The sequence below is a fragment of the Pantherophis guttatus genome, chromosome 11, assembly GCF_059756535.1.
Source record: "Pantherophis guttatus breed Tessera chromosome 11, ASM5975653v1, whole genome shotgun sequence".
Lineage (NCBI taxonomy): Eukaryota > Metazoa > Chordata > Lepidosauria > Squamata > Colubridae > Pantherophis > Pantherophis guttatus.
Window position 1 is genome coordinate 6,523,593 of NC_142073.1, and position 18,950 is coordinate 6,542,542.

Here is an 18,950-nt window from a genome sequence, read left to right on the forward strand (position 1 = left end):
AAACCCTACACCAGTGTTTCTCAACCTTGGAAGCTTGAAGATGGGTGGACTTCAACTCCCAGAATCCCCCAGCCAGCGCTGCTGGCTGGGGGATTCTGGGAGTTGAAGTCCACCCATCTTCAAGCTACCAAGGTTGAGAAACACTGCCCTACACCATTTCAGACAAATGGCTGTCCAGTCTCTTCTTAAAAACTTCCAGTGATGGAGCATCCATAACTTCTGAAGGCAACTTCTGTTCCACTGTTTAACTGTTCTCCCTGATAGAAATTTCTCCTTAGTTCTAGCTTGGTTCTCTCCTTGATAAGTTTCCATCTATTACTTCTTGTCCTACCCTTAAGTGTTTTGGAGAACAGAATAACAGAATTGGAAGGGAGCATGGAGGTCTTTTAGTCCAACCCCCTTCTCAAGCATGAGATCCTATACCATTTCAGACAAATGGTTTTCCAATCTCAGTGATGGAGTACCCACAACTTCTGAAGGCAAGCTATTTCCACTGGTTAATTGTTCTCACTGTTAGGAAATTTCTCCTTAGCTCTAAGTTGACAATGTTTTCTATCGTCTAGGTTGACAATGTTGTTTTCTATAGAAAAACCCCGTAAAATATGCAAAACCCATTCTTTGGTGGAAGGGTGCTGCTTCTGCAATTGTTCTTATGTTTATTTTGAGCTCTGCCGCTACCCGAATTTGAGGCCAGTTGTGCATCCTTTTAGCCGATCTCTGTACCGTGTTAAATTATCCCACCTCACCAGAGCTGCGACCGGTAGCTCTATGGTTAAGCCCATCACTCCAGTTATTGCTAACCAGAACATGAAATAATGGCAATTTGCCAGTTGAGTGCTAACCGAAAACAGCAGCTGCTCCTTATTTGCATATTTAACCAAAGAGCTGTTAACTGTGATTAACAGAGGAATGAAGAGGTGATGCGTGCATTCCCACCAATCACACAAAGTGGTTTGATGTCTAATGTGGGTATATGCCAGTGATGGCTAACCTTTTTGCCATCGCGTGCCAGGAGCTGGGGGGAGGGGGGGGTCGCACACACGCGTGCCCGCATCCATAATTCTATGCACCTCACCCCCATGCATGCGCATGTGACCCCCCCGCTCCACCTCCCCCCACCCCCGCTCCTGGCACGCGATGGTATGGTGGGCCCGGTAGGCCCATTTTTCTCTCTCCCCAGGCTCCAGAGCCTTTCTAGGAGCCTCGGGAGGGTGAAAACAGCCTTCCCCACCCATCCCGGAGGCCCTCTGGAGGCCAGAAATGGCCCGTTTGCCAACTTCTGTGCCCACCAGAGCTGAGCTTGCGTGTCATAGGTTCGCCATCACATGTATATGCCCTATATCTATAGCATTTTGGTTTTACCTTGTCAGTAGAATAAACCTTTAAGCTGCCAGAGAGCCATGATTTGAAGCAACGGAAGAAAAATCCACAATCCAGGTCCATCGTTTTTATGGCCTTCCAAAATGAGTGAAACCAACATTATTGGCTCTTTGGGGCACGTTGGGTGTTGGGTGGTTTTAAGGAGCAACATGAATCCTTTATACATTTATACTCAATGTGTCCACTTCATGCCTTATAATTTCTAGCCCCTCCCCTCACCCCCACCCAAAATACCAAAAATGGCTTGCTTTTTTTATTCACCTTTTCTCTCATAAAGACCTAAAGATGACCTAAAGATGCATGACGTAGTCCTTCTGATTAGAAGAAGGCTTCTGGTATGAACTCAGCCTGATTGAGCTAGCTAAAGTTGTATTATTGTAATATTGTTTGGAGTGGCTTGGGAGAAGACAACTCAAAAGCTTACAATGGCAGGTGATACAACAAATAGAGTCAACAGCCGACGTCATGCTTGCCTCTGTAGTTCTCAGCAATTCTCCTCCTCCTCCTCCTCCTCCTCCTCCTCCTCCTCCTCCTCCTCCTCCTCCTCCTCCTCCTCCTCCTCCTCCTCCTCCTCCTTCTTCTCTGTCAGTGCTCACTCCTGCTGACTGTCTACAACAAGGGTCTCCAACCTTGGCAACTTTAAGCCTGGTGGACTTCAACTCCCAGAATGCCCCAGCCAGCGTTGGGAATTCTAGGAGTTGAAGTCCTCCAGGCTTAAAGTTGTCAAGGTTGGAGACCCCTGGTCTACAGGACTCACTGTAGTTTTCTTGGCAAGATTTCAGAAGTGGCTCACCATTGTCTGATATCTAGGGTTGAGAGTGGGTGACTGGCCCAAGGTCACCCAGCTGGCTTTGTGCCTAAGGCGGGACTAGCGCTCCTGCCCCCCCCCCCCACACCCAGTTTCTAGCCTGATGCCTTAAACCTCTACACCAAACTGTCTCCCTCTTACTCTGTGGTGTTCTAATTCCCAAATAATGGGATTCCAGAGCCTGGAGAATCTTACATCACTGTGAAGAAGCTACGTACGGCGTCTTTCCACTGTAGGCTTGTGTCAAGGGGGTGAAAATGAGGTACAAAAGACTGCGAACACCGAAGATTGCATTGTAGTTAATCTGTCACACGGAACCAGGGCTCTGGCTTTGCTCGCTGCAAAAGCATTTTGCAAATAAGGTTATGGTGCCCTTAGGAATAGCGCTACGTGATTATATAACATTATTCCCAGGGATGTTTCTGAGTGGAAAATGGATCCATTCCTTCATACCTCCCCTCCCAAAAAAATTACCAATATTCTCCGTTCCTATTTGCTGGGGGGGGGAAGGTCATTCTTTCCCTCACCTCACCTCTCGCTCTGCACCCTCCCTCGTTTCCACACACACACACACCCATCTCCAGCAGCTAGTCTCAACCTTGGGGAGACGTAGCTCTTCCGAGCATCCTTGTAGCTCCAGATAGCCGTTGCTGTTCTTTGTGTTGCATTTCGTTCTTGTGTTATCGGTCGGAAGCCTGTTTTTTGGGGAATATTTTTCTTGTGTTCTCTGCAAGCTGCGAGAGACTGAAATGATGGGTCTAAAAGCAAACACGAAAGGGTGGGTGGGGAAGAGAACTACCATTAATTGTCCGACTTAGAGCTGAAATGTAAAGGTATCAGTAGCTCCCGTTATCATTTCAGGGCTCCTGATGTTTTGCTACGATGCCCACTTCTGTTTTTTCCACCTAACTGTTGTGTGAGTTGTGGGGCAATCCATTTCAGTAGACTTTGGCACTTCTCTTTTCCTTTCAGGATTGGCCAGACCTTCTTTGTTTTGAATGTCCTTCCTTCCTTCTTTCTTTCCTTCTTTCTTTCTTTCCTTCCTTCCTTCCTTCCTTCCTTCCTTCCTTCCTTCCTTCCTTCCTTCCTTCCTTCCTCCCTCCCTCCCTCCCTCCCTCCCTCCTTTTTCCTTCCTCCTTCCTTCCTTCTCTCCTTCCCTTCCCTTCCCTTCCCCTCTGCTGCCTTCCCTTCCTTCTTCCTTCTTTCCTTCCTTCCTCCCTCCCTCCCTTCCTCCTTCCCTCCCTCCAACTATCTACCTCCCTCCCTCCCTCCTTTTTCCTTCCTCCTTCCTTCCTTCTCTCCTTCCCTTCCCTTCCCCTCTGCTGCCTTCCCTTCCTTCTTCCTTCTTTCCTTCCTCCCTCCCTCCCTCCCTTCCTCCTTCCCTCCCTCCAACTATCTACCTTCCTTCCTTCCTCCCTCCCTCCAACTTCCTTCCCCCTTTTTTCTTCCTCCCTCCCTCCCTCCAACTTCCTTCTCCCTTTTTCCTTCCTTCCTTCCTTCTCCCTCCCTCCCTCCAACTTCCTTTTCCCTTTTTCCTTCCTTCCTTCCTTCTTCCCTCCCTCCCTCCCTCCAACTTCTTTCTCCCTTTTTCCTCCCTCCCTCCAATGAGTGAAGATACCGTGTTGTCATGCATGATTTTGGGAAACCGGGACGGTGTCATCTACCAGAGGCTAGCTCGCACCGTCACTTTCATCCAAGTGGAACATAGAAATGCCCCTCCAATTTGACTGAAGGCGCTGCAGCCGGAACGCGCCGCACAAGCGTTACGCTGTTACACCTGCTTTTGTAGGGAGAGCGGCGTCTCCGGCTTCCCCCAAAGCTGCCTGAACTGGCATTTGTGATTTCTCACCGAATCCTGCCTTCCAGACGCTAATCTGCTGTGTCACTAACAAGTTGTATCATTTGAACCTTGCAGAGGAAGGCATCAATCATGAGTGCAAGCTGTGTAACCAGATGTTTGACTCTCCAGCAAAGCTCCTGTGTCACCTGATCGAGCACAGCTTCGAGGGGATGGGAGGTACATTCAAATGCCCTGTTTGTTTTACAGGTAAGAACAGCCGCTCCTAGACAAGCACTCCACGTACATGGCTTGATCCGGAAATGATACACGGGGGAATTTCAAAACAGACTCTTTTCTTTTCGTGCAAGCTGGAAGGGGTCGGGGAGGAGAAATCGTGGCCTGAAATAGAATATCTCTTTTTTTTTTCAAACTAGAAATACCTGGAAGACAATCTCTTTCCCACCCTCGTACTTTCCACTTTAGGTCATTCACCCACCCATCATGGACTCAAACCTGTCAGTATGGTTTCTAAATAAGTGGAGTCATTTACAGTGTGGGATAGAGATTGCCCTCAGTATGGAAGGATGAGAATTGCCAACTTTCTTAGCTTGAATTGGGCCTGTTTTTCTCCAAATATCCTGGATGAAACACCCACAATTCCCAGGTAGTAAGTGGAAGAGGCACATGGATGATGGCTGTAGATTTCGGGGAGGTCTTATTATTTTGGGGCACATGGAGGAAACCAGAGGAAATACCGGGGGCCAGCTGCACATGTGTTTAAATATTTTTGGGGAGGGCTTATTTTCAGGGGGGGTTATTTTAGTGCATGCACTCAAAAGCCCGATTGGGCTTATTACCAGGGAATGTCTTATTTTAGGGGAAACAGGGTATTACAAATTACAGAGAAAAGATCAAAAGCGAAAAGTTGGTAGCATGACGTTGGTGAGAACCAGTGGTGAAATCCAGCAGGTTCTGACAGGTTCTGGAGAACCAGTAGTGGAAATTTTGAGTTGTTCGGAGAACCGGCAAATGCTACTTCTGGCTGGCCCCAGAGTGGGGTGAGAATGGAGATTTTGTAATATCCTTCCCCCAGGAGTGGGGAGGGAATGGAGATTTTGCAGTATCCTTCCCCAGCCACGCCCACCAAGCCACAACATGCCCACCAAGCCACACCCACAGAACCGGTAGTAAAAAAAAATTGGATTTCACCACTGGTAAGAACTGTTTAGATGTTACTCAATTTGGTAATCTGCCTTATTTGTGGGTTGTTTTCTAAAATTAAAAAAGAAATGGACAAGTGCCACAAAACTGACTTTTTAGCTTTCTTTGGCTGAATTTTTTGGTAAATTCTAATTTTAGACTATTAGAGCCCTTTGGGAAAAGTAGCATATATTTTGGGTTGAATCCTCAAATCCACATCCTAGTCAATGTGAAAAAATGTGCATCCTAAAACCCCATTGACTGACTTTTGCCGTTATATGAAGACGCACAATTGTTCGTTCTCTGTTTTGTTTTGTTTTGTTTTTTGGCATCATGCCTACTCATTTATCCAGTGGTTTTAGCTGTGGCCTTTTTTTTTTGCATGGTCTGGATGAAAACAGCCAGTTGTGTTATGATCAATCAAATAGAGTTAAACAAACATTTGATCAAGTGTTATCTATGTGAATTTAACTTACTTTGGATCCGACGCTTGATGCTTTATTTTTTAAAAACAAGTTGAAAAGAAAACAAAGGCACAACCTATTTTGGATCAGTTTATTGTAGAAACAGGTTTGCTGGGGTCATATTTATACCAAGTCAAAGGTATACCGTGTTTCCCCGAAAATAAGATCCTGTCTTATATTTTTTGAAACCCAAAATAAGCACTTGACCTTATTTTTGGGGAGGTCTTATTATTTTGGGGTGCATGGAACAAGACGGGGCTCCTTTTGCCTTCTTACCTGATTTCCAACCAGAGGAACCCTAACCAGAGGAAATGGTGGGGAACGGGTGCACATGCGGTTAAATATTTTCAGGGCTTATTTACGGGGGAGGGTTTATTATCCGGGGAGGTCTTATTTTCAGGGAAACACAGTAGACAATGTTCATAGACAGTGTCCTTGGTTATGGCAGCTGTTCTCTATATCTCTGACCTAATTCTTATTTTCTTTTGTTGTTGTTGTTTTCTCTTTAGTTTTTGTACAGGCAAATAAATTGCAGCAACATATCTTTGCTGTCCACGGACAGGAGGACAAAATTTACGATTGTTCGCAGTGTCCACAGAAGTTCTTTTTCCAGACTGAACTTCAGGTATGGCTCTTTTTTGTTTTGTTTTGTTCTCCTGAAAAGGATTGTGTACAAATTCCTTTTGCGGTATCCGTGATCTGTGATTATCTGCGAGAAATGAATTAATTGCAAATAGGTATCAAGGCAATCTCCGTCTGCGTTCCTCTTACTGCTCTCTGTTCCTGTAATAACAGGAAATTCTCTTCTCTTCCTTGAGTGCAAACTGCAAAACCTTCTGAAACCAGGCGCCATAAATAAATAAGGCCCGACAAGTTTAATCACTCGCTGTGAGAATTTCTTTTGGCAGTGTGCACTGCAATGCAACGGAAGCACAATGTAAATAATTTCTTCCCCTTGTTTAATAATTTAAGGAAGGATTAGCATACAAAAACTCAACCATCATGTTCCCCTTCTTTCCTTTTCTTCCTTCACTTCTCCTTCCTCCATCCCTCTTGGAAGTCTGGTTTTCTTTCAGGTGAAATTACTGACACCACAAAGAGTTCTTCACCTGAGCGTCCAAAATGCTATATATCCGTGATGGCGAATCTATGGCATGCATGCCCAAGGTAGCATGCATAGCCATCTTTCCGGGCATGCGAGCTGTTCCCAACTCACCTGCAGCTGCGCATGTGCGCACGCCCCAGCTGATGTTTGAGCCTTTGGTGCGCATGCGCAAAATTCCAGAGACCCAGCTGGTCTTTGGAGCTCTCCTGTGCATGCGTTTGCATTTGCACATGCACACAGATGGTGCAATTGCATGTGCATTGCATGGGGGTAGCTGTGCGAAAGCCATGTGCACGCACAGATGGTGCAGTTGCATGCACAGTGCACGGTGGGGTGCGCGAAAGCCCTGCGCATGTACAGATGGTGTGGTTGCGTACGCAGCACCCGGGGGGAGGAGCCATGTGTAAGCGAAGCGCATACTTGTTTGACACCCAGTGAGTAAAAGGTTCGCCATCACTGCTATATATAGTCATATTATAGACTGGATATGGTTCAAAACTTAGGAAATTAGTTGTGACAGGAGGAAGCCAGAGGCATAAAGACCTCTCCTTAATGCCACAAACTGAATCCTTCCTGTTGAGGATAAATTTAGGCAAACAGGAAATGCTGGAGAAAAAGCTTGCAAGGCTCCTGAAACCAAAGGTGTAAACTTGGATTTCACAGTTGCCTCTAAAGTCCTAGGATGGAACTGCACTTACCTTTGAAATGCACTTACCTTTGCTACCAGTTCAGAAATGTGAGCATGTGCACCTCTTCTACACATGTGCAGAAGCTTCTGCGTATGGGCAGAGGGTCAAAAATGGGATGTAATGACGTCTTGACGGGTGGCCGGATCCTCCTACCTCTGGCACTACCGGTTCGTGCGAACCGGATAGCTCCAGCCAGATTTCACCACTGGATGGAACTCATAAAAAAAGTAGAAGGGGAGAGAGCAATCATGTTAACTGAATTGAAATAATTTAAGTGAACTACAAGTGGAAGCAAGTCAGTTTTAGTTTTAGGTCCAGCTCTTTCTCAACCCAACTTGACTTGCTTTTATGATAATAGTATCTGGACCAGAAAAACAAAAATCACACATCCTTAATGTAAACTCAAAAAGCTGGGATGACGTGGGGTTGAGGAATTCCTTCTATATTAGGGATGTCCAACCTTGGACAGTTTTAAGGTTTGTGGACTTCAACTCCCAGATTTCCTGGCTGAGGAATTCTGGAAGTTGATGATGTCCACAGGTCTTAAAGTTGCTTAATCCTGCTCTACAGATTAACAACATTAAGGCTAATGAATGCAATCCTTCTCTGTCTCATTCAGTGCTATCTGGAGAAGAATGAGGCCTGGCCAAAGTTTCTCTTCATTCTGCGTTAATAAACCAAGTTAACCCGATGTCTCCCTAGCTCCCAGATTAATACACAGATTAGAAGGCAGGATTTGGATGTTTCATTTCTCTAGAATTTGCAATGCAACCTGAGCTTCAGAGGATTAGGTTTTTTTTTTAAAAAAAGCAAAATTTAGGAGAAAAGACCTTTGAGAAGTGAGACATTTTGCATTTTTAAAAATGGAAAAATCTGGCAGATGTTCACACATTGCAGTGAATGTGGAAATGGAGCCAAGGTATGAATGAAGACGTGTGAAATTAACATTGAAATGGACTGACCTGCCCAAGTCTGGCAAATATACGTAGGTATAAACTGTTCTTCACTGGCAGTCTCCCTATATATGGCACCTTCCATATAGGTTGGACTCCATAGCTAACAGCTATGACTGATTTGGAATTCTGGCGGTTACACTCCGAGCACACCTGGGACCCACCAGGCTGGAGAAGACTAGCCAAGGTTTGTTTCTGCCAATTCACAGATGAGGTGGGAAGCCTGTGGCTCTTCTACTTTGGTCTGCAGATTCAGTTCGCATGATTAAATCTTGCTCAGTTAACCAACCAATGCTAAGCCTCGAACAAAAGAAACGGATTGTTAGAGAGAAATGATTTTAGCAGAAACTGTTTATGTATGATGGTGCTGATCGGACGTCATCCTGGGTACCACACTAAGAAGGATTCAGATGCATGGAAAAGGATTTTTTTTTAAAAAAAAATATGGAAATGAGAAGAATGAAGGGATTGGAAATTGAAGGAAGTGATGGAAGATTTGACTTTTCAAATACTTAGAAAAAGTAGAGACCTTCACCCCTTTAGGTCCAAAACCAAAAAGATACCTCAGAGCAAGAATGAGTCTGCATGCTACACCTATCTGCACCTGTTTAAAGAAGCTGTATGTTTTCCCAGGCTTGCAATAGTAAGTAGACAATTAAGCCAAGAACAAGGCAAGACCAGAGCTTCAGGTTTGCCACTCTTTTGGCATCTCTTTAATTGTGAATTTTCCTGGGATTGCCCAGCTACTGTGTGAGCCCGGGAAAGGACAACAGCTTCTTGAAGGAGGCGTCAACATTGAGGAACATTGAGTGCACCCGTGCCTGTGTTGAGGAAAGATTTTGGATTTCGATTTGAGGTTCTTCACATCCCTATGGAAACACAGAGAGAGAGAGACAGAGAGAGAGACAGAGAGGGAAGGAGACAGAGAGAGAGACACAGAGAGAGGCAGAGAGAGAGAGAAGAGAGAGAGAGAGAAGGAGGGAGAGAGAGATGGAGAGAATGATGGAGAGAGAGAGAAAGAGAGAGAGAGAGAGAGAGGGAGAGAGAGAGAGAGAGGGAGAGAGAGAGAGGATGCCTCTCAAGATATGGAACTATGGGTAGACGTTACAGGAAGACAGACCTCAAATACATGTGAGAAATGCCTTAACGTTAAGTAAAGGATAACCAATGATTGAGAGACACGGTGAGCTTTCCTTTGCTGGACAGCCATGTTTTCTGGGACCTTCAACTAAATCTTCTGCAATGAGTGAGGTGGTAGATTCTGTGGCTTAAACAGCCCCTGACATCTCCAGCGTCTCATATGAGCACTGCCTACATGGGCACCAAGATAGGTCTGCAGATATGGTGTAACAGATACAGGTTTAATAAAGGAGAATATTTGTAGCTCAGGGTTGACATGAGGGGGTCCTTGGTGCTCTCCGAGCTTTCTTGTTTTCTTGCAGACGTTTCATTACCCAAACTAGGTAATTTCATCATCATCATTATCGATTTTTCCAGTTCTTCCAGTGCTTTGACAATGCAGACCAATGATGCAGGGGTGAAATGCTACCGGTTTGGGTGAACCAGTATTTCCAACAACCAGCTGTGTCGCGCGATTTATATTCGCTAGAAAGCAGGAAATCCTGCTTTCTAGCGAATCTAAATCACGCGGCACAGCTGTTTCCCCCCCTCCGTTGTTCTACTTACCTTTGCAGACTGAGAAAAGGCTTCTTAATCTTCCTTTTTCAGCACTGTGCGGTAGTACCTGCTGCGTGCGTGCATGCAAAGTGCGTGTTTGGCGCGCACTGTGCACGCGTGCGCAAAGCGAAGCAGTAACGAAGCGGTAGACTTCACAGCATTTCACCCCTACAACGATGGCCTCTTTTACTGGTTGCCCCAAGCCTAACCCATTGGAGGACAGCATTGATCCCCTGTTAATCATGATTCAAACACGTACGGCAAGGTTGGGTTGCTCTAACCTAAACGACCCAGTTCGATTCTGCAGTTCTTTTTGAGGTTGTGTTTTGAGTGGGGATTTTTTTTTTCCCCTTTTCTTTTTGGTTTCAATCTTGCCTCGCCATTTCACAGCAGGGGTGTCAGTGACAGCTGCAGTTCGTGTTCCCCTGATGGTCTTAAATACCTGAGGCCAGCCTCTGGCACAAGAACTCCGGGCATTCCCTCCTGGATGCCTGCACCCTCCTGTTCTAGCAATCTGTGGCTGAACAGATGTGAGTTTGGCTCTCTGCAAAAAAGGAGGGGTTTTTGTTTTTTTCCAGAGAGTAGGTCCTAGATTAGTCGCTACTAAAATAGCCTCCAAGAGGCAAGAATTGACCTTCAGCAAGGTGCTTGCTCGGAGGTGAATAAGTATTCTGGGTTTTTTGGGGGGGTGGTTTGCAAATGGCTCTATTTTTCCTGGTTGTTGCATCCTTCCTAAATTCCAACATTTATTTTTTTTCCAAATGAGTTTTTAAGAGATCACCCCAAATGTTCTCTTTCTTGGCACTGCTCACTCTCTCTCTTTTTTTTTTTTGTAAAAAGTTTTTCTTTATTTTTTACACATACACTCATACACAAACATACCTTATATCTTTGCTGATCAGAGTATTTGGCCGGTTAACAAATTTAAACAAGTTTTAATTTTTACAACTCAGATTACCATTTCTATACTTCCTTTTTGCCATTGTGTTCATTTTCATCTATTTTTTTTTACCAATGTTACCCTTCGTTTTCATCTCTAATTTTAACCAAATTCCAATTTCCCTTCTATTCTATATTAAACCCCAATCCATCATCAAAATAATTTAATTTTACGATGTTACAATTGTTCAATTCTTACAGGAATAGTGAGCCCACTTATTTTATAACTTAACATTTTCTTAAGTAATACAGTCCAACATTGTAATATAATTGGTTACTTCTATAAGTATCTTTTCTATTTATATATTCAAGGCACTGTTCACTCTTTGTATGTTAAATGTATGACTATAATTTTGTTGCTTGTTTCCTTACGATTTATATTGTTTCCTGATTGCTTATTTGTACCCTGTGACTATCATTAAGTGTTGTACCTTATGATTCTTGATGAACGTATCTTTTCTTTTATGTACATTGAGAGCTTCTGCACCAAAGACAAATTCCTTGTGTGTCCAAACACACTTGGCCAATAAAGAATCCTATTCTATTCTATCTAAATAGGCTTTAAAATTCTTCCCCAATATCGCTCCAGCTTCCTCTTAGCTTGAGAATCTGTAAAACACGAGGCACTTAAACTTCGCCAACAATGGCCGGATGTATGCATGTGTGTGTATTGTTTTTTTTTCTTTTCTTTTCTCCTCTTCTCCAATTCCCAGGCTGCAGCCTCTTCTTTCCTGCTGTCAGGAGGTGGAAGGGAGGGTTGATCTTTTCACTTTGTTGATTTTTGCGTTCATTCTGCCTCTCAGGGATTCTCTCCGTTCACCTTGTACAGGCAATCTCATTTGCATAAGTTACAAAAGTTTTAACTGTACCTTGTTAATATTTGAATAGAGTTGGCAGATGCTTTTTTTTTTTTCTCTCTCCTTGGTTCAGCTTGCTTTCCGTGCCATTCATATCCTGGTTCAGAAACAAAATCTAGACAATTCTTTTATTGCGGTCCTTAAGTAGCACAAGATAAAATCAAGACTGTGGTTCGGGAAAGGTTGATGAATTTTTTTATCAAAATGGGAGAGAGCTTTCCCCACCCCCCCACACCTTTGTTCAGGGGTGGGCTGCTGGGGGTTCTCAGGGGTTTGGGAGAACCTCTAGCTAAGATTCTGTGCAGTTCGGAGAACCCCCAAATCCCACTCCTGGCTGGCCCTGTCTACCCCTCCCCTCCCCTCCCCTGAGGCATTAGAACAGGGATCCTCAAACTATGGCCCACGGGCCGGATACGGCCCGCCAAAGACATTAATCCGGCCCACGAGGGACCATGAGGCTGCCCCTCCCACATTGCTCCGCCCAACCATCGGCCCCCATCCACCTTGTGGAGGCTGAGGATGCCAAAAATGGGATGCGTAAGGACCTCAGGATGCCAAAAATGGGCCCGTTTTTGGGTAGCAGAGGGTTCTGGAGGCGCCCCGGCCTCCAGAGAGACAGAGAGAGGGAGGGAGGGAGGGAGGGAGGAAGGGAGAGAGAGAGAGACAGAGAGAGAGAGGATGGGACACACACACACACAAACAGAAATCCCTCACACATACCCCAAGGCAGCCACATCCCTTCACTAACCTGCTTTCCATCCCCAGGAGCATAACAAATTAAAGTTTAATTGGTGAGTATTTTTTTTAAATTTGATTTATATGCCGCCCTTCTCCAGAGACTCAGGGCGGCTTACAATGCGTTAAGCAATAGCCTTCATACTTTTGTATATTTTATACAAAGTCAGCTTATTGCCCCCACAATCTGGGTCCTCGTTTTACCTACCTTAGAAAGGATGGAAGGCTGAGTCAACCTTGAGCCTGGTGAGATTTGAACTTGCAGTAATTGCAGGCAGCTGATGTTAATAACAGTGCTTTAGTCTGCCGCGCCACCAGGGCCACAAGTATTGTTTAATGGACTGCTAAATTGGCCACGCTCACACAGTCACATGACCACCTAGCCACGCCCACACAGCCGGTCCGGCCATCCAACAGTCTGAGGGACCGTGAATTGGCCCCCTGTTTAAAAAGTTTGAGGGCCCCTGCATTAGAAGGAAACTGGTGGAGTTTTAGATATATTTTGCAGCTCTAGGATGAGATTTAATGAGGACTTAAAATAGCTGAAATAGGATCAATTTCTGCTAAGCAAATAATTTGCTATGCTTCATGGAAGCTTATTTATCCACAAGTAGAAGGACTTGACTATTACTAATTCTAGATTACATTTAATGACTATGGGAACATGTTGGCTCTGGAGTTAATTTTGAAGCGAATGTAAAAGCAGGGAAGAAAGCCATCTACTTTTGAATAAAATAAGAATAGATACCCCTCATAAATTAGCCGTAAATTCCTTCAAACATCTCCTTACAGCTGCTTAATTTGCTGGTTGGATAGGATTCATATGGAACCGCTAAAAGGAGAGGATTCCTGCCTCTTTTCTCAGAAATAAGTGTTGTGGTCCGCCAACAGCCTGCGGAGCTGGCAGCAGAGTTGGACAGTGAGGAGGCTGGGGAGGAACATGGACCAGTCCTGGAATCTGGGGAAGGCTCGGATGAGGGCTCTGCGTCAGAGGCAGAGATGGGTCAGGGCCATCTGGGAGTTATGCGCAGACTCCGGAGCCCCCAGAGTTGGACATCAGAGAGGCAGAGGAATAGGAGGAGCCTGTTCCTAGTGCGCGCATGCGCAGAGCTGCCAGAAAGCAAGAGCAGCTAAAGCAAAAAGGACAACTTGGGAGTAAGGCCTGGAGATGATTGGCCCCTCCCATAAGGCTTAAAAGAGGAGCAAAGGCACATGGGCCCTTTGCAGGAAAGCAACATTGTTAATTCTGTTCCTAGTCGGCATCTGTGTTTGATTCTGGACTCCGTTTGGCTTTGCCAAGTAGGTCTTTGGCAGAGTGTCAAGGGAGATAAAGGTTGGTGATTATCCCGAAGGACTTTTTGCAACTAATTGGGACTCAGGTGTGAATGAACGTAATTCACAGCTGTTGCAATAAAAGAGATTTTTGGGACTACTCGTGTGTTTTAATGACTCAGGAAGCCTAGGTCACAACAATAAGTCCCATTTTGATCAATGGATTTACACTTAAATAAATAAACTCAGAACAATCTTTCACTGGCCTGACTGACGAAAAACCATAAGGAAAGAAAATAAGGAAGAATCTGTTCTAATATATATTGAGCGTGTATTGATTGCAAATAGGAAATTTCTGTAATTCTTATAAAATTAGACCTGGTGCCTTTTTTGGTGGCAAGGTCTTATTTTTGGGGAAACACGGTATGTTAAAAATTACAGTTCGGTCACAACATTGGGAAATAGTTAGGGTTTTACATTACCCAAAACCAGGGGTGAAATCCAGCAGGTTCTGACAAGTTCTGGAGAACTGGTAGCAGAAATTTTGAGTAGGTCGGAGAACTGGCAAATAAAACCTCTGGCTGATCCTAGAGTGAGGAGGGAATGGCGATTTTACAATATCCTTCCCCCTGGAGTGGGGTGGAAATGGAGATTTTGCAGTATCCTTCCTTCCCCTGCCACGCCCACCAAGCCATGCCCACCAAGCCACACCATGCCCACCAGGCCACGGCCACAGAACCGATAGAAAAAAAAAATTGAATTTCACCACTGCCCAAAACCTCGGGTGAATTACAGATAACTTTGGATCTCAGGTTATATACCTCTATGTTAAGTGATCATTATCTGCTAGAAAAGTGACAAGTTAACAGGGTTCCATAATGAAACTATAATCAAGCAACAGTACATACAATTTATTATGAATCACTGTTTGCCCCTTAAGGAATCCCCCAACTATGTAAGCAAACAGTGGCTTTGTCTGGCTGCCTTGGACTGTCAGACAGTTTTCTCCTTGAGAATGAGAGGTGTTTATTATAAAATACAATGCACTGTTTATCACTGTAGTCATAATCTTCTTGGAGCCTTTGTTAATTTTCTGATTGAGTCAAAGTGATAAAGCTGGAATATTCTCAGCAAGAAGCAGAGCACCAGGCCAATATTTGCTGGCTTGGAAGCTAAGCCTGGTTGGGCCTGATTAATACTTGAAATGGAAGATTTCTAGGAAATTCTAGGATTATAGCAACACTAGGAATTCAAGAAAAATATCCCGCAAACAGCTATGGCTACTGTTTTGATACTGTTCCTCATTTAGAACATAGAATAACAGAGTTGGAAGGGACCTTGGAGGTCTTCTAGTCCAACCCCCTACCTAGGCAGGAAACCCTACACCACTTCAGACAAATGGCTATCCAACCTCTTCTTAAAAACTTCCAGTGTTGGAGCATTCGCAACTCCTGGAGGCAAGTTGTTCCACTGATTAATTGTTCTAACTGTTTCAGAAAACCCCAATTTTCTAGAAAACCTCAGTCAGGTGAGCCCTTGAAGGCAGACTCAGATCTCTCATGCTCATCTTGAAGGAAACTTTACTTTTATTTTAATATTTAGACATTTACGTTAGGATTTCGTTAGTACAATGGCTATCGTCGTGATTGATGGAGAGCAGAGAAGAAATGATTTTATTTCGACTTTTATTTTAATGCCAACAGTTCCCCAAATGAGTTGCAGCTATCAAGTTTAGAAGTTTTTTTTTTTATTTATTTATATGCCACCCTTCTCCGGAGACTGTAAGGGCGGCTTACAATGTGCTCAGCAATAGCCTTCATCCTTTTGTATATTTATATTTATACAAAGTCAGCTTATTGCCCCCACAACTGGGTCCTCAATTTACCTACCTTAGAAAGGATGGAAGGCTGAGTCAACCTTGAGCCTTGGCGAGATTTGAACCTGCAGTAATTGCAGGCAGCTGGTCTTAATAACCAGCTTAATAACAGGGTGCCTTAAACCCCTGTACTACCAAGTTCTTTTAGGAGACCTTTTTTTCCTTTCTTATGCCTATATTAAAAGTTGACTTGGAGTTTCCATGGTATGGATGGATGGATGCAGGAGTGGGCTCCTGGGGGTTCGGCAGGGTTTGGGCGATCCTCTAGCCAAGGAGCGCCGTGGTTCGGCGAACTCCCAAATGCCACCCCTGACTGGCCATGCCCACCCCACCCTTCCCATTCCACCCCAGCCCGTTCATCATTCCAGGTAAGTGCAGGACCTGCGCAGAGGCACTGGGATGGTAAAAACCGGGCCTACCGGAGGTTCCGGAAGTCCGGAAATGGGCCTGTTTCTGGCCTCCGGAGGGCCTCCGGATCCTGTGGGAAGCAGTTTTCACCCTCCTGGAGGCTTGAGGAAAGCCTCTGGAGCCTGGGGAGGGCAAACCCCGCTCCCCCCGCCGTGGTGCAGGCAGCCGACTAGGCCACTCCCACCATGGCCACTCCCACCCAGCAACGGGGCAGCGAACCTGTTGCTAAAGGATCTGAAGCCCACCCATGGATGGATGGATGGATGGATGGATGGATGGATGGATGGATGATATAGAGATGGACCTTTTCTGTCACAGCACCTAAGATGTAAGACCATCCTCTCCAGTTAGATCTTTCTGGCTCCTTGAGCTTCTTTCAACTTTAGTTTGTTGAAGGCATTTTGGCTTATCCGACCAATGTAGACAATACATTTTCTATGGAATGAGATCTCCTTCTCAGTGGGCAATGTTGTTGTTGCTTTTCACAGAGCTGCTATTTTTGCATTAGTTATTTTTGCAGTTCTGCTGTTGGGTATGATTATTTTTAAAATAGATTATGAAGGCTATAGGTTATCATCCAGAATTGCACTTGGGCATTGCTCCTTGTCAAGAGTTGGGGGCGGCCTTTCTCTGCTTTCCTTGTTTTACAGCCTCTGTAAAAATCTGTTTTGGTTTTACTTTTTGACACATCGTAGAGTGATACAAGATTTCAAGAACTGGGTTTTTTTTAAAAAAAATAATGAATTTCTTATTTGTTTTTAAAGATTAACGCTTCTGGTAGCACCTTTTTCTTATCAAAAAATTTTTTTGGATTAAAAGCTATAAGATGTCGTGAACTACAACTCACAAAAGGACGTGTCTTTTAATAACATTTGCTGGTTTATAAGGGCTTTCTCTTTTAAAGCTACATTTGATTGTCATAGCAATGAGATTGAAGAATTAATCATACATAACTAATGAGATTCCTGGTATATCACTCATCCCCCAACCTGGAAAATTCCAAATAAGCCTTCCAACCAGTTGTGGAATTCACTTATCTTTGCTACCGGTTCGCGAATGTGAGCGCACACGCCACCTCCATGCATGCACAGAGCATCAAAAATAGGACATGATGTCCGGGTGGGTGGGCAGAGCTCCCACAGCCGCTGCTATCAGTTCGCCTGAACCGGATAGAACCGGCCGAATACCACCACTGCTTCCAACTCCTAGATCAGTGATGGCTAAGCTTTTTGCCATCACGTGCCAGGAGCGGGAGGAGGGGTGCATTTCGGGCCTCCGGAGGGCCTCCGGTGGGGGGAGGCCATTTTCGCCCTCCCCAGATTCCTAGAGAGGCTCTGGAGCCTGGGGACAGGAAAAAATGGGCCTTCCGGTCCCACTGGAAGTTGGGAAACGGGCCATTTCTGGCCTCCGGGTGGTTGGGAAGGCCGTTTTTGCCCTCCCCAGACTCCTAGAAAGGCTGTGGAGTCTGGTAAGAAAGAAAAATGGGCCTTCCCCACCACCACCCCCGAGGCCCTCCGGAGGCAGGAAACAGCTTGTTTCCCTACTTCTGGTAGGCCCAGAAGGCCCGAAAATCAGCTGACTGGCGCACGCATGCACACTGGAGCTGAGCTCACATGCCCACCAATATGGCTACCATAGGTGCCATAGGTTCGCCATCACGGTGCTAGACAATTGCACAACCAACACCTTTGTCTTAGATATTCCAGTTATTTTTTTAGAGGCTGTTGTCATATTTTAGTAATTTGCAGTCTTTGAGAAAATTTAAATTGAAGGGAAGAGTAAACTGAGACAGTCGCTCGGGGTCTTTAATCAAAAGGGTGGACCCAGACTTTCTTAATTACCTGAAAACTGCGTTAAGCAAATTGTGAATGAGTGTGGGGAAATTTGCAAAGATGTTATATAGGAGAGTTGTTAGACTATGAGCCTCTTTCCTCCCACTGTTTCGTGACGAGCCATCACCTAACGACTGGAATATTTGTGTTTAAAAGATTAATTCCTACTGTTTGCTTGCATGCTGATAATCACACCGTTCCGTCTAAAATGACGGCAACCAAAGGAAAAGTAACTGGAGGGATAGAACAGCCAAAGGATGTCATAGGTAAGGAGGAAGGTGTTTTCCTCCTTAGGAAGAAGGAAATAGCTTCCTTCCTTCTTACCTGAGCCATCTCTTCCCTAGTCCAGGGCTTCTCTTCTCTTCTCTTCTCTTCTCTTCTCTTCTCTTCTCTTCTCTTCTCTTCTCTTCTCTTCTCTTCTCTTCTCTTCTCTTCTCTTCCCTTCCCTTCCCTTCCCTTCCCTTCCCTTCCCTTCCTTTCCCTTCCCTTCCCTTCTCTTCTCTTCTCTTCTCTTCTCTTCTCTTCTCTTTTTATGGTTTGTGGGAGGCAATAAATTCAGTCTTTATTCAGTGTTGGAGGTGGGTCAAACCACCAAATTGTTGGAGCCTTCTCTAAAGGAACCTAGAATCATCCAAGGTAGCATATTGTGGGGAATGTTTTTTTACTTGGATATTTGTATCCGACCGTTACAATTTTTATAAATAACTCAAGGTGACAAACCCATCCAAAATATTTTCCTCCTCCACTTTTCCCTGCAACAATCTTGTGAGGTGGGTTGGGCTGAGAGAGAAACGGGCCCAAGGTCACTCAGCCAGCTTTCATGGCTAATGTGGGATTAGATCTCCCGTCTCCTGGTGATTTTGGCCCTAAGCCACACAACCAATTTCATGGCTAAAGTGGAACTAGAACTCACCATCTCCTGGTGATTGGCCCTCAGTCACCCAGCTGGCTTTCACACCTAAGGTGTGACACTCC

General features: G+C 44.9%; 1 protein-coding gene across 3 annotated transcripts in view; it reads left to right on the plus strand.

The window, feature by feature from the left end:
• ZNF423 (zinc finger protein 423) overlaps positions 1-18,950 on the plus strand; it is a 274,447-nt gene that overhangs the window by 230,674 nt on the left and 24,823 nt on the right. For 2 of the 3 annotated variants that reach the window (XM_034426467.3, XM_034426466.3), the window contains 2 exons: positions 4,104-4,235; positions 6,142-6,257. The exons of the other annotated variant lie outside the window; for it this stretch is intronic. In XM_034426467.3, coding sequence (XP_034282358.1) covers positions 4,104-4,235; positions 6,142-6,257 — 248 coding nt within the window. The remainder of the gene's footprint in view (positions 1-4,103; positions 4,236-6,141; positions 6,258-18,950) is intronic. 3 annotated transcript variants of the gene reach the window in all.